This window comes from Dromiciops gliroides, chromosome 5, assembly GCF_019393635.1.
Source record: "Dromiciops gliroides isolate mDroGli1 chromosome 5, mDroGli1.pri, whole genome shotgun sequence".
NCBI classification, from domain to species: domain Eukaryota; kingdom Metazoa; phylum Chordata; class Mammalia; order Microbiotheria; family Microbiotheriidae; genus Dromiciops; species Dromiciops gliroides.
Window position 1 is genome coordinate 271,791,559 of NC_057865.1, and position 12,662 is coordinate 271,804,220.

A 12,662-nucleotide genomic window follows, 5' to 3' on the forward strand; every position below is an offset into this window, starting at 1 on the left:
TATGTGACTCTGGGTTAGTCATTTTATCGCTCTAGGCCTCAATTTCCTTATCTTTCCATTAAGGGGACTGGACCAGATGATCACTATGGTCTGCTGTGGCTCTAAAATCCTGTGACTCAAGGGTTCAAGGTCCTATCAAACTGGCAGAGCATCAGGCATGGGACTAGCAATTGGTGCAGACCAGCCTGGCTGAGTAGAGAGAAGCCCATGACTAGATGACTGAGTTGGGTGACTCAAGAAGTCAATATAATCAAGGCTAGATGGGCTGTAATCAGTGCCAGTTGAGCTCTCATTTCTCCATAGGGGCACCTGCCTTACATAGAAGTGGGTGCCAAGTGGGTACACTCACCACGTTTATTTTCTCCCTAGGGTTACTTTCCAATAGTTGTGTGGCATGCCCTCTCTGCACATACCACTAGGTGATGCTCTGAGGTAGGGCTGTTCTACGTTCCCTTCAGTACCTTTTACAAATGTGTGCAACTTTCCAGGGTTCCCCTCTTTGCAGAATTCTTAAAAAAAAATTATTGTGAACTTGATAAAGATGAACAAACTTATACAAAGAAAAATCAAACGAAGACAATGATAGATGGCACCATGAATCTCCAATAGTTTGTCTATTTCCAATTTAACCATGCTACCCTGCTTGTTGGTATCCCGTGTTCCAGCCCACAAAACACAAATAATTCAACATCTTCAAGTTTTCAAATTAAATGGCCACACTTACTTCTTTGAGGGCAGCTGGGATTTTTTTTTGTTTCCTTCCAGATGGAATACTATGCAAGACTGAAGACAAGGCACTTGAAGAAGATTTGTGATTTGCTGGGGACCCGGTCCTGGATGAATTCTGGTGATCTAAAGAGTCATCATATGCACTGTTTATGGAGCTGCTAACCATAACCATTCACTTACTTAATCAATTCAACAACATTCAGATGAACATTTACTGGGCACTTACTAAGGCACTGTACTGTGTTGGGAGCGATAGAGAGATGAATGATATTGTGCCTCTATGAAAAGGACTGATCTACCTGGAAGAGGGGATGAGCAGAATGCTTGTCATCAAGCACTGTCCTGACCAGTCTCACCTCTGGCTCTCAACCAGAAAAAGCCCTTGAAATTTGGGATGAGCAGAAGGCTCTTGGCCACCAGAACCCATGGGCCTTCCCAGAAGCAATCTGTGACTGATTCACAAATCAACCTTCTGATTAGAATCTTGGGGGAAGAATTCATTCTAAAAGATCCTTTTCTTGTTTCTCCTGGTGCCTTGGCATCTCCCTCATACTCTCATTCTCTAATTCCAATCCTCCTGGATCCGCCCTTTCCAGTGTACTCTCCGGAAAAATAATAGCAACACACACACACACACACACACACACACACACACACACACACACGTTTTAAGTTTGAAAAAGTGCTTTCCAGAGAGAGAGAGAGAGAGAGAGAGAGAGAGATCCTTGTTTAATAGATGGGGAAACTGGATGCTATCATGAAGAAATTTAAGTGGTATGCCTAACATATCTGGTGACAATAGGTACTTAGATAGAAAGGTAGGAGAAGTGAGGGGTGAGAGAGTCCATGGGGACAGCATGTGAAAAATGACTGGAATTGGGAGAAGGAAAATCTATGCACAGAAGAAATGTATATAATTGAAGTTCTGGTTATTTATAGTTAGTAATAAACTGCAGATTTATGAGACTGCAGGAACTAAACTAGAGTCATGTGTTTTTTTGTTCGACCCCCACGCCTCCTTGCTTCATATAATTTTTTGTGTGTGTGCCTTCATATACTTGAAAAGCTGTTCCTCACAGCATGCAGGATGATGATAATTTTATGTGTAAATCGACAGATCTTTCAGGAACAAGGCTATAAACCATGTTCAGATTCTAGAAAGGGCGGCTTACCCTAGAGAAATCCCGCTAGTTATCTTAAACCTGACTGTGGTGAAACAATAGATTTGATAACCTTTTCTCAGCCAAATAATCTTTTCTGGTTAAAGAGACAAGAGGAGATTAGAAACTAACTGCAAAATGTATTTTGTATGGCTGAATGAACTTATGACCTCCTATAATCAGCCCTAGCGGAGAATGAGGTTTGTCTGAAATAGAATATTTTTTAAAGGGTTTTCTTTTTTTATTGAGAAACATTTCCTGAATCTATAAATTGGGTACTTCAAGAAAAATGAATTCTTGATAAAACCAAAACAAAAATACTGTCAGAAAAACTTTTTCAGAAGAGAAAAGTTAAATCAAATTAAATTAAAGGTTAAAAGTGTCTGGGTCACACACAAGAAAACTATGAATTCCGACCACGGAAAAACTTTTAGGTTTTTAAGAACTGACCTTTCAAATTGATTTTAGAATTTATTTTTTAAAATAAATTAAATTCTACTATGTTTAGGTCCTTAAAACAACTGGAAGCAGACTAAGAGGAAAGATTATTTTTGTTGTTTGTCTTTCTGCATCTGGAGATAGGAGTTCAAGTCACAGCTCTGACACATATTAGCTACGTAACCTGGGGCAAGTCCCTTTTACCTCTCTTGGCCTCAGTTTCTTCTCTCGTACAATGAAGACAGCTGGGCTACATGGCCTGTGAAGTCCCTCCCAGCTCCAAATCTATGATCCTAAAACAACCTGTTAGCTAGAAGTTTGCCTTTAGCAAAAGCTTTAATGGTCAGAGAAGAATAGTTTATAAGCCCCACATTCATCATTTCTACTTCTTGAATAAAGAAATTAAATTGTTTAAAACAAATTCTCTGCAATCTTTCTTTATATGACTCCCTTGACCTCTTTATATTCCTAACCAAGCTTCTCACCCCAATGTACACTATTATCTGCTTAGCAAACCTTCTCTCCTAATATGAAGGTAAATTTCAGTCTAGTCCCACCTTGAGCTGAGCACTAAGCCTGAATTTTGGGAGCCAAGTATTAATGAAATTGAACTCCTACTTCTCCCCCAAACTGTGGCCAACATGATCAATCCCATTTACAGATGAGGCAGCTTTCCAAAGAATGGCTCAAGGAAGGGGAAAAGGGAGTAACAAAAGCAAGTTGGAGGAAAGAGAGGCTGGTAAGGGGCCAAAGTGGGTTTCCGTTACCTAGTTTCTGCAATTCTTTGAAGCAGTGTTCACAGACTCTTGCTGGCTGGTTTTTCAGGTAATCTAAACCATACTTATTTGATGAACAAGCTTGACAGACAATCTGAAAACACATAAAATAGGTTGGGAGTCAGACTTTATTTTTTATTTATTTTTTTTTTCAGGGTAATGAGGGTTAAGTGACTTGCCCAAGGTCACACAGCTAGTAAGTGTCAAGTGTCTGAGGTCACATTTAAACTCAGGTCCTCCTGAATCCAGGGCCAGTGCTTTATCCACTTTGCCACCTAGCTGCCCCTGGGAGTTAGACTTTAACGGGGCACCTAGGGGGCACAGTAGATAAAGCATCCACCCTGGAGTCAGGAGGACTCAAATTCAAATCTGACCTCAGACACTAGCTGTGTGACCCTGGGCAAGTCACTTAATGCTGACTGCCTAAAAAGAGAGAGAGAGAGAGAGAGAGAGAGAGAGCGCGCGCGCAAGCGCAAGCTAGGCCTTAAGTTTCCTCATCAGTAAAATGAGAATAATGATGACACCTCATAGGAATGCTGAATGGATCAAATGAAATAATATATATAAAGCTGTTTGCAATCCTTAAATATGAGCTACAGGATTATTGCAAACAACAAATGACAGCACCTACAAAAGAATTTTGGAACAAAAGTGCTATACACATGTAATCTAGTATTATTATTGGCATATATTTTCCTATTTGCAGAGAAAGTGTTACATAAATATATATTTCAAAGCCACAGGAAGAAAAATACCAGCCTGAAATGGGATTTTTTTTTGCTCTCAATATTTACCTAAAATATCATCCTAGATGTTATATCACGATTCAGTATTTTTTCAGCACAATGGTGTTTTGTGCAAATATGTTTTAGAACATAACATATAATACAAATTCTTTTTAAAAATATTTTTTGGTCCAGTCTTTGATTTTGTGTAGTAAGGAACTCTGGTATGGAAACTCCATCCATCTGGGAAGTTAGCCAGCTACGACCTACCACCTTAGAGAAGTGCCTGGGGCCCTGAGAAATTACCACTCCCATCACCTCTTGTAATTCAGATGCCTGCAAAGTTTTAGGCTTCCTTTAAAATGGGCATGGCCCGAAGGAAGAACGATGCTCAGGGACTACCTTGCCACAAGCCCGACAATGGTGCCTCCTCCAGGTGAGTGTGAATTCACTTGTACACACCATGCACATGGTAGCCCTAGTGTCAGGAATCCAGATGGGAGCCTTTGAGCCCAGGGGACTCATCTCCTCCTTCTTGTCCGAGTCCGTCTGCAAAAACAAACAAACCGAGAGTCAAGACAGGGAGATGTAGGAATCATATCAACAAAAAGGAGAAAATGACCTCTAATCAGCTAGAATCACCTTAAAGGAATTTTACTGATGACTTTTTTGGTTTCCCATCAGTCTCTTCTGCATGTGTCTTGGTACAAGGACAAGTTGCTGACCCAAATTGGTATGGAAAGATTTCTCATCAGAGAATTCCATACAGTTAAAATTATGGGTCTTTTATCATTTTTTTTTTAAAGATTTTTTCTGTTTCCATTGAGATTAAAAATTGAACCAACATTAACTTTGATACTCTGAAGGGAGTGATGTGCTATGGTATGATAGTTTCAGCCTATATCCTTGTGCTTTTTTTTTTTTTGCGGGGCGATGAGGGTTAAGTAACTTAAGTCTTGCCCAGGGTCACACAGCTAGTATATGTCAAGTGTCTGAGGCCAGATTTGAACTCAAGTCTTCCTGAATCCAGGGCCGGTGCCCCACCTAGCTGCTATTTAATTAGACCAGTACCACCCCCACCACATTTTATTTAACATAAGCTGTTTCTCTCTAGCAGAATGCTACCTCCCTGAAGGGTAGACCAATTTCATTGGCTTTGTACCCATAATTCCCAGCTCACAGCAGGAACTAAATGAATGCTTAGTGAATTAATGATAATTATGTCCATAACAGACTCTGTGGACCAATGCCTGGTGAATGAGCGATTTTTATTTTCTTTTATTATGGTTACTGGGTAAACTACCTAGTTTTCCTTGCTCTCTGTATATCAATTCATTCACATCTTCCCAACCTTTTCTGAATTCTTCAAATAATGTCTCATTTCTTATGATGCAAAAATACTCCATTAAGTTCATATTCCTGTTATTCTCATCTAAGCTTTTTGTCTTTATCTTCTAAACCAATCCTTCAGGAACAGTTTTCCAGTTTAATTTATCCCACCATTCCCAAGTTACCCACTCACTGTCTTTCCAGTTTTTTGTTCCTATAAAAAGTGCTGCTATACATATTTTGGTATCACTGGGGCTTTCCCCCACCCCTCCGACCTTCACCTAGTAGTGGTATCATTGGGTCAAAAAGTAGGTATAGGGGGCAGCTAGGTGGTGCAGTGGATAAAACACTGGCCCTGGATTCAGGAGGACCTGAGTTCAAATCCAGCCTCAGACACTTGACACTAGTTGTGTGACCCTGGGCAAGTCACTGGTACACTGGTACAGTTTTGGTGTTCTCATGCTTAAACTAATTTCCTACATTCCTTACCTATCTAATCTTTACCAAAGATATTTGTTATAAGGCCTTTTTTCTTAACTGCTTGACCTCCTACTGATTTTACTATGTAATTGGAATTGTCTACTTTATCTTTTCTGTTCATCTTTGCTCTTTATTTAGGGACAGTTGGCTATCCCAGGGGCTAGAGTGCTGGGCCTGGAGTCAGAAACACCTCAGTTCAAATCTGGCCTCACACATTTACTAGTTGTACAACCCTGGGCAAGTCATTTAACCTCTGTCTGACTTAGTTTTCTGATCTGTAAAACAGATATATAATAACACCTGACTCCAAAGGTTGTTGCAAGGATAAAATGAGATCCAATTTGCAAAGCACTTTGCAAATCTCAAAGCGCCATGTAAATGCTAGTTATAATGATGATGATGAATCTGCATCTTCAGAATTACTAAGCTGTGCCTGCTCTTTGACCCAGTAATAGCATTAGTAGACCTATCCTCTAAAGAGATCAAAGGAAGAGGGGAAGGACCCATATGTGTAAAAAAAAAAATCTGGATAAGGCACTGGCCCTGGATTCAGGAGGATCTGAGTTCAAATTCGGCCTCAGACACTTGACACTTACTAGCTGTGTGACCCCGGGCAAGTCACTTAACCCTCATTGCCCCACAAAAAAAAAAAATCAATTTATGGACACTCTTTTTTTGTGGGGGCAAAGAACTGGAAATTACTGGAGTGCCCATCAATGGAAGGACAATTAAATAAATTATGGCATATGAATGAATGAAACATTTTTTATGCCACAAAAAAATTATGAAAGGGACAGTTTCAGAAAAATCTGGGAAGACTTGTATAAACTGATGCAGAGTGAAGGGAGCAGAACGAGGAGGACACAATGACAACATTTTGTGAAGATAAGCAACCTGAAAATATTTAATTATTCTGATCCATGCAAGGATTAAACCATGATTCCAGAGAGCTGGAAGATGAGAGATGGTGAGAGATGATGAGAAATGATGAGAGATGGTGAAGTATGATACCCACCCTCCTAACAGGGTGGTGATGGATCCAGGGTACAAAATCAGACATGGCCAAAGCAGAACTGGGTTCTGTTTGACCATGCATATTTATTACAAGAGGGATTTTCCTTTTTCTTTGAATAGAGAAGCAGGAATGAGGGAAAGCAGATTTTTGTTCATTGAAAAAAAAACAAACCTAAATAAACAAAAAAAACCCCCCACATTCCTGCTAGCTGTAATTGTACAAGGTGAGAATTTATATGAGTACCACAGTCATGTGAAGGAAAATAACACAGAGAGACTTTGGACCTTTGAAAGAATGCCGTGACCAATTCTAATTGCTGAAGCACTAGTCCTCTTCCTGATTTGCAGAAGCTTGGTAGATTACAGCTGTTAGGCTATGAGTTTTCAGACACGACCAAACGTTGATTTGTTTTTGTTTAACCATGATTATTAGCTACAAGGGAGGGCTCTGTTTGGCTCAAATGAGGAGAGAATCATTAAGAAAGGACAGTGATATTTTTTAAAAAGAGCACCAACCAACCATTAAAATAAAAAGACTGGTTTAGCTGATTTTTTAAAAAAGGTCAGAAGGAGACCATTATACCTCATCGAGACTTTTGGAGGGGCAGAATGTGATTTTCTTCTTGGCGTATTCTTCAATTGACCGGGAGATTGCTTCTAGCCATTCATCCCTTTCTGTAGCAGAGCTGAAAACAGAGGAGAGAGGCTCTATTAAGCACAAGTCAGTTCTCATCTGCTTCTTTTCCATCACATTTTTCACATCAGCGAACTCTTCTCCATCCTCCAAGGACTGAAGACGGTTCTCCCTTACTGAAGGCACAACGTCTGAGGCATGATGTCCAATCATAGGTAGCTATGAGCATTAAGGCCCCTGGGGCTTTCTCATAACCAAACATCACGCCAAGTGATCACACAGGTCTAGTTCTATATTGAAATGTGACACGTAGAGCTCTCCTTCAGACAGTAAAACAAGTACTTAAGTGCTCACTATATGCAAAGCACCTCGTGGTATGCAGGTATATAAAAAAAAATAAATTGAAAAGGTAAAAAACCCATCTCTGCCTTCAGGAAAGAGCCTTTACTGTAACAGAAGGAGATGAGGTGCAAACAATTATATATGTATAAGATACATACAGAAAAAATTGGAAGCAATCTCTGAGGGGAAGCCACAAGGAGGCCTGGAAAAGGGGATTTGAGTAGGGACTTAGAAACTGGAACCTTTCTGTAAAGGTTAATCCCTCAAATAATGACTGAGAGGCAGCTGGGCTAAAGGTCAAAGAGCATAGGGACCTGGCTTCAAAGTCTTGCTTTCATATTCTCCACTCCCTGACTACCTCGAACAAGTCTGAGTCTTGGTGCCAGTCCACAGTGCCCCTCAGATAAATACTAGCTGGGTGACTCCATGTGTCATTTAAGTTCTCTGAGGCTGTTTCCTCATCTGTAAAATGAGGGGAGATAGGGCAGCTAGGTGGCGCAGTGGATAAAGCACCAGCCCTGGATTCAGGAGGACCTGAGTTGAAATCCGGATTCAGACACTTGACACCTACTAGCTGTGTGACCCTGGGCAAGTCACTTAACCCTTATTGCCCCCCACACACACACAAAAAAAAGAGGGGAGATAGATTCAATGGCCTTCACTATCTTTACTAGCTCTAAATTTATGATTCTATGATTTTTATCTCCCTTTTTGGGGCCCAGTATTCACAACTATAGAAAGAAGAGACTCGATAACCTGACTGCTGCAATCCCTTCCAACACAAATGCTGAAACTAATGTACTGTGGATTGTCGCTGTTCAGTCATTTGAGTCGTGTCATAAACCTGTTTGAAGTTGTCTTGGAAAAGATCCTGGGGTGGTTTGCTATTTCATTCTCCAGCTCATTTTACAGATGAGGAAACTGAGGCAAACAGGGTTAAGTGACTTGCTCAAGGTCACACAGCTAATAAGTGTCTGAGGCTGGATTTGAATGCAGGAAGATGAGTCTTCCAGACTCCAGGCCTGGCACTATGGCGCCACCTCACTGCCAGAGATCTTGATAGGGGCTAGCCAAAGACTTTATGGTAATAATGTATGTAATACTGTCTTTAGTCTATTCTTCCAATGTAAGTTTTCTGTTCATACCCTATTCCTGTGAACATTTCAGGAGTAGCTCCCCTGTTTAAGACTTTGATGGATGGATAATATGACAGAATGTGTTACTGTTCTTTGTCCTTCCTCCTAGAAGTGGACGAATGACATCATGAGGGTGATGTCTTGACTTGCCTGTGCATTAGATTTAAGTGAGGTGGAGCTGCACATAACCCACACCATGCCCTAGCTACAAATTAAGAGAAGATACTAAACATGCCTCTAACCTTTTAGGAAGGAAAAAAAATTACATTTAAAAAAATGTCTTAACCATCACAAACAAGGAGTCCAATATAGGAATGAAAACAGGAACCAGCATGGCCTAAATAAGTATAGGATTTTTTCCCTCAAAAAAAAAAAGCATATTAAATTTAGTATAACAATAACAAAATCATCCTTTTGCTGTGCTCTTTTTGAACTTAAAAAGGAAACAAAAAATTGTAACAAATACACACAGCAAAGCAAAAGAAATTCCCACACTGGCCAGGTCAAAAAATGGATGCTTTTTCTGAATCTTGAATTCCAGGTCAATTCAAAAGTCCTTGATGAACCTCCCCAAATTTACTTTACTAGGGAGAAAAATGTTATGCCCTTTCATTTGAGTCTAATACCATTTCTGAACCCCTGTTCTTGGGCCCACATAGGCTACAAGAAATCCAATCATTGAGAGTTTTTCCACACAGGCTTCCATAAAAAGTAAACCAAAGGGGCAGCTAGGTGGCGCAGTGGATAGAGCACTGGCCCTGGAGTCAAGAGCATCTGAGTTCAAATTTGACCTCAGACACTTGACACTTACTAGCTGTGTGACCCTGGGCAAGTCACTTAACCCCAATTGCCTCACACACAAAGGTAAACCAAAAACTGGGATAGAAAAGAGATAAGGACTATGACTCAATAAACGTCAGAATTGTACCAATAGCCTTGAGGGGTGGGGGGTTTGTGCCAACAGATAATTCAATTGTACATGTTAAATTACAAATGATAGCCTTTCATTTAAAAGTGTCTTCTTTCCCCTGTAGGCCTTTTGCCAGAACAAATGTTTACAAGTTCTTGGAAACAGATTTGTCACTAACTGCACCCAATTCACACATGTTCCAAAGTAAACATTCATTATCTGTCAGATATTTCAGTTCTAGGAAACAGTCAATCTTATAGGTACAAAGTGTTTAGCACAGTACCAGCCACATTGGTGGTGCTTAAAAAATGTTTATGGGTTGATAATAGAAGCATTCTGGCTGGAATGAAACCAAAGGAGGAAAATGTAGGGCAGGTTTACAGAATGGTTGGATTTTTGAAATTATCTGGGAAGCCAGATTCTTGTAGCAGCAAAACCTATTTTATCATCTACTTCCCTTAAAAGCTGAAATGAATGTCCAAAGACACTACACAGTAACAACAACATTCAATTGTGAATGACTTAGCTATTTTGATCAATACAATGATCCAAGATAATTCCAAAGGGCATATGATGAAAAATGCTATCCACCTCCAAAGAAGTCTGAACACAGAATGAAGCATATTTTTTACTTTATTATTCTTGGGTTTTTTGGTATATGTTTTCTTTTGCAAAATGGCAAATGTGGAAAGATTCTGCATGACTGAACATGTATAATCTATATAAAATTATCTATATTAAAAAGAAGGGGTAAGGGGCAGGAAGGAGAGAATTTGGAAAAAATGGTAATTTTTTTTCATATTTTTGAGAAAAAATAAAATAAAAATTAAATGTAAAAAAAAAGAAGAAGAAAATGAATCCATAAGAATCAGTCACAGAGGAGCAGCTAGGTGGCGCAGTGGATAGAGTACCAGCCCTGGACTCAGGAGGACCTGAGTTCAAATCCGGCCTCAGACACTTAGCACTTACTAGCTGTGTGACCCTGGGCAAGTCACTTAACCCCAATTGCCTCACTAAAAAAAACAACAACAACAACAAAAAAGAATCAGTCACAGAGAATGTGGATGTATAGAGCACCGGCCCTGGAGTCAGGCCAAATTTACTTTACTAGGGGGAAAAATGTTATGCCTTTTCATTTCTGAACCCCTATTCTTGGGCCTACATAGGCTACAAGAAATCCAATCACTGACTTTCTGTGAGTTTTCCCCACACAGGCTTCCATAAAAAGTAAACCAAAGGGGCAGCTAGGTGGCACAGTGGATAGAGCACCGGCCCTGGAGTCAGGAGGACCTGAGTTCAAATCCAGCCTCAGACACTCAACACTTACTAGCTGTGTGACCCTAGGCAAGTCACTTAACCCCAACTGCCTCACCAAAAAAAAAAAAAAAAAAAAAGTAAAAGCACAGAGAATGTGGAACTCAAAATTAAAAATTTTTGTTTATATGTGATTGAGGAAAAAAAAACCCAGAAATTAAATGTAAAAAAAAAAGAAAATCAATACCCAAGAATCAATTAGGAGGCTTTTATTAAGTGCCTACAACACACTAGACATTCTGGATACTTCATATGTGTGACCTAGAACAAGTCATAGTCTCCCTGAGCCTCAATTTCCTCATCTGTAAAATAAAGAACTTGGAATAGATGGCTTCTGAGGTTCCTTCCAGATCTAGACTTATGAATAGTAGTCTCCTGCTTTCAAAAAAAAAAAAAAGAGTTAAAAAACTTGGTGAGGAAGGGGTTTAAGAACAGCACAGCAGATTATTACTTCTCACCTTAAAAATGACAGAAGACTTTTTTTTTAAACTCCCAAACTCACCCCTCTTAAAAAAAAAAGTCCATTGGGTCACATAGAGTCAGACACACATAAAAGTCTAAACAACAATGAACTACATATATGTTACTACAACATATATCTACCTATATCTAGCCCATAGTTTTCCATCTAATCTACAAGGATTTTTTTTCCCTTAATTATATAGGACCTGTTTTTTCCATAGTACAGAGTGCTCTCAAGTGAGGAAGATTCCTTTACTGGTACTTTTTTTTTTTTACTGGACACTTTCTCTGTCATTAGCAGTCTCACACAGCTATTTAGTCTCTGGGAGGTCAACTGGTATGGCTTCGGTTACACTGTCAACATGCATCAAAAACATTTGGGGGCAGCTAGGTGGCGCAGTGGATAGAGCACTGGCTCTGGAGTCAGGAGGACCTGAGTTCAAATCCGGCCTCAGACACTTAACACTTACTAGCTGTGTGACCCTGGGCAAGTCACTTAACCCCAATTGCCTCACTAAAAAACAAAACAAAACAAAACAAAACAAAAAACAACATTTGAACTCAGGTCTTCCTTACTTGGAGATCAACTATTCATTCTGGTAAACTGCCTCTGGGGCAGCAAGGCGGTGCAGTAGACAGAGTGTGCCAGGCCTGGAGTTAGAAAGACTCATTTTCCTGAGTTCAAAACAAGACTCAGACACTTCCTAGCAATATGATCCTGGTCAACTTAACCCTGTTGGCCTCAGTTTCCTGATCTGTAAAATGAGCTGGAGAAGGAAATGGAGAACAACTCCAGTATCTCTGACAAGAAAACCCCAAATGGAGTCAAAGAGTTGGAAACAACTGAAAAACAATGAATATACTGCCTCATTATTTACAAAGATATTAGGAGAGAGACTGCCAAATGCTCTACTAAAATCTAGGAATTCTTAGACTAGAACAATGAATCAAGAAGTCTGATAACACTCTCAAAAAAGAAATGATGGTAGTCTGGCTGACTTGGTTTTGTTTTTTTCTTGTAAACCTTCTTTAAAAAGCAAAAGTTTTATCACTACATTGTTTAAATCACAATCACTTTCCAGAAACTCACACATACTCAAGTAAAACCTGGGATGGCCAGAATACAAACTAGTTCTTGTGACACTAACACTACATTCCAACAGTCTCATTTGCACTTGAATAACAGATGATGTTCTGATTCTGTGATGAAAAA

General features: G+C 39.7%; 1 protein-coding gene across 2 annotated transcripts in view; it reads right to left on the reverse strand.

The window, feature by feature from the left end:
• FGD6 (FYVE, RhoGEF and PH domain containing 6) overlaps positions 1–12,662 on the reverse strand; it is a 106,844-nt gene that overhangs the window by 18,859 nt on the left and 75,323 nt on the right. For both annotated transcript variants that reach the window (XM_043968747.1, XM_043968748.1), the window contains 4 exons: positions 7,235–7,337; positions 4,231–4,377; positions 3,095–3,197; positions 725–852 (listed from right to left, as the gene is read on the reverse strand). In XM_043968747.1, the coding sequence (XP_043824682.1) occupies positions 725–852; positions 3,095–3,197; positions 4,231–4,377; positions 7,235–7,337 (481 nt within the window). The remainder of the gene's footprint in view (positions 1–724; positions 853–3,094; positions 3,198–4,230; positions 4,378–7,234; positions 7,338–12,662) is intronic.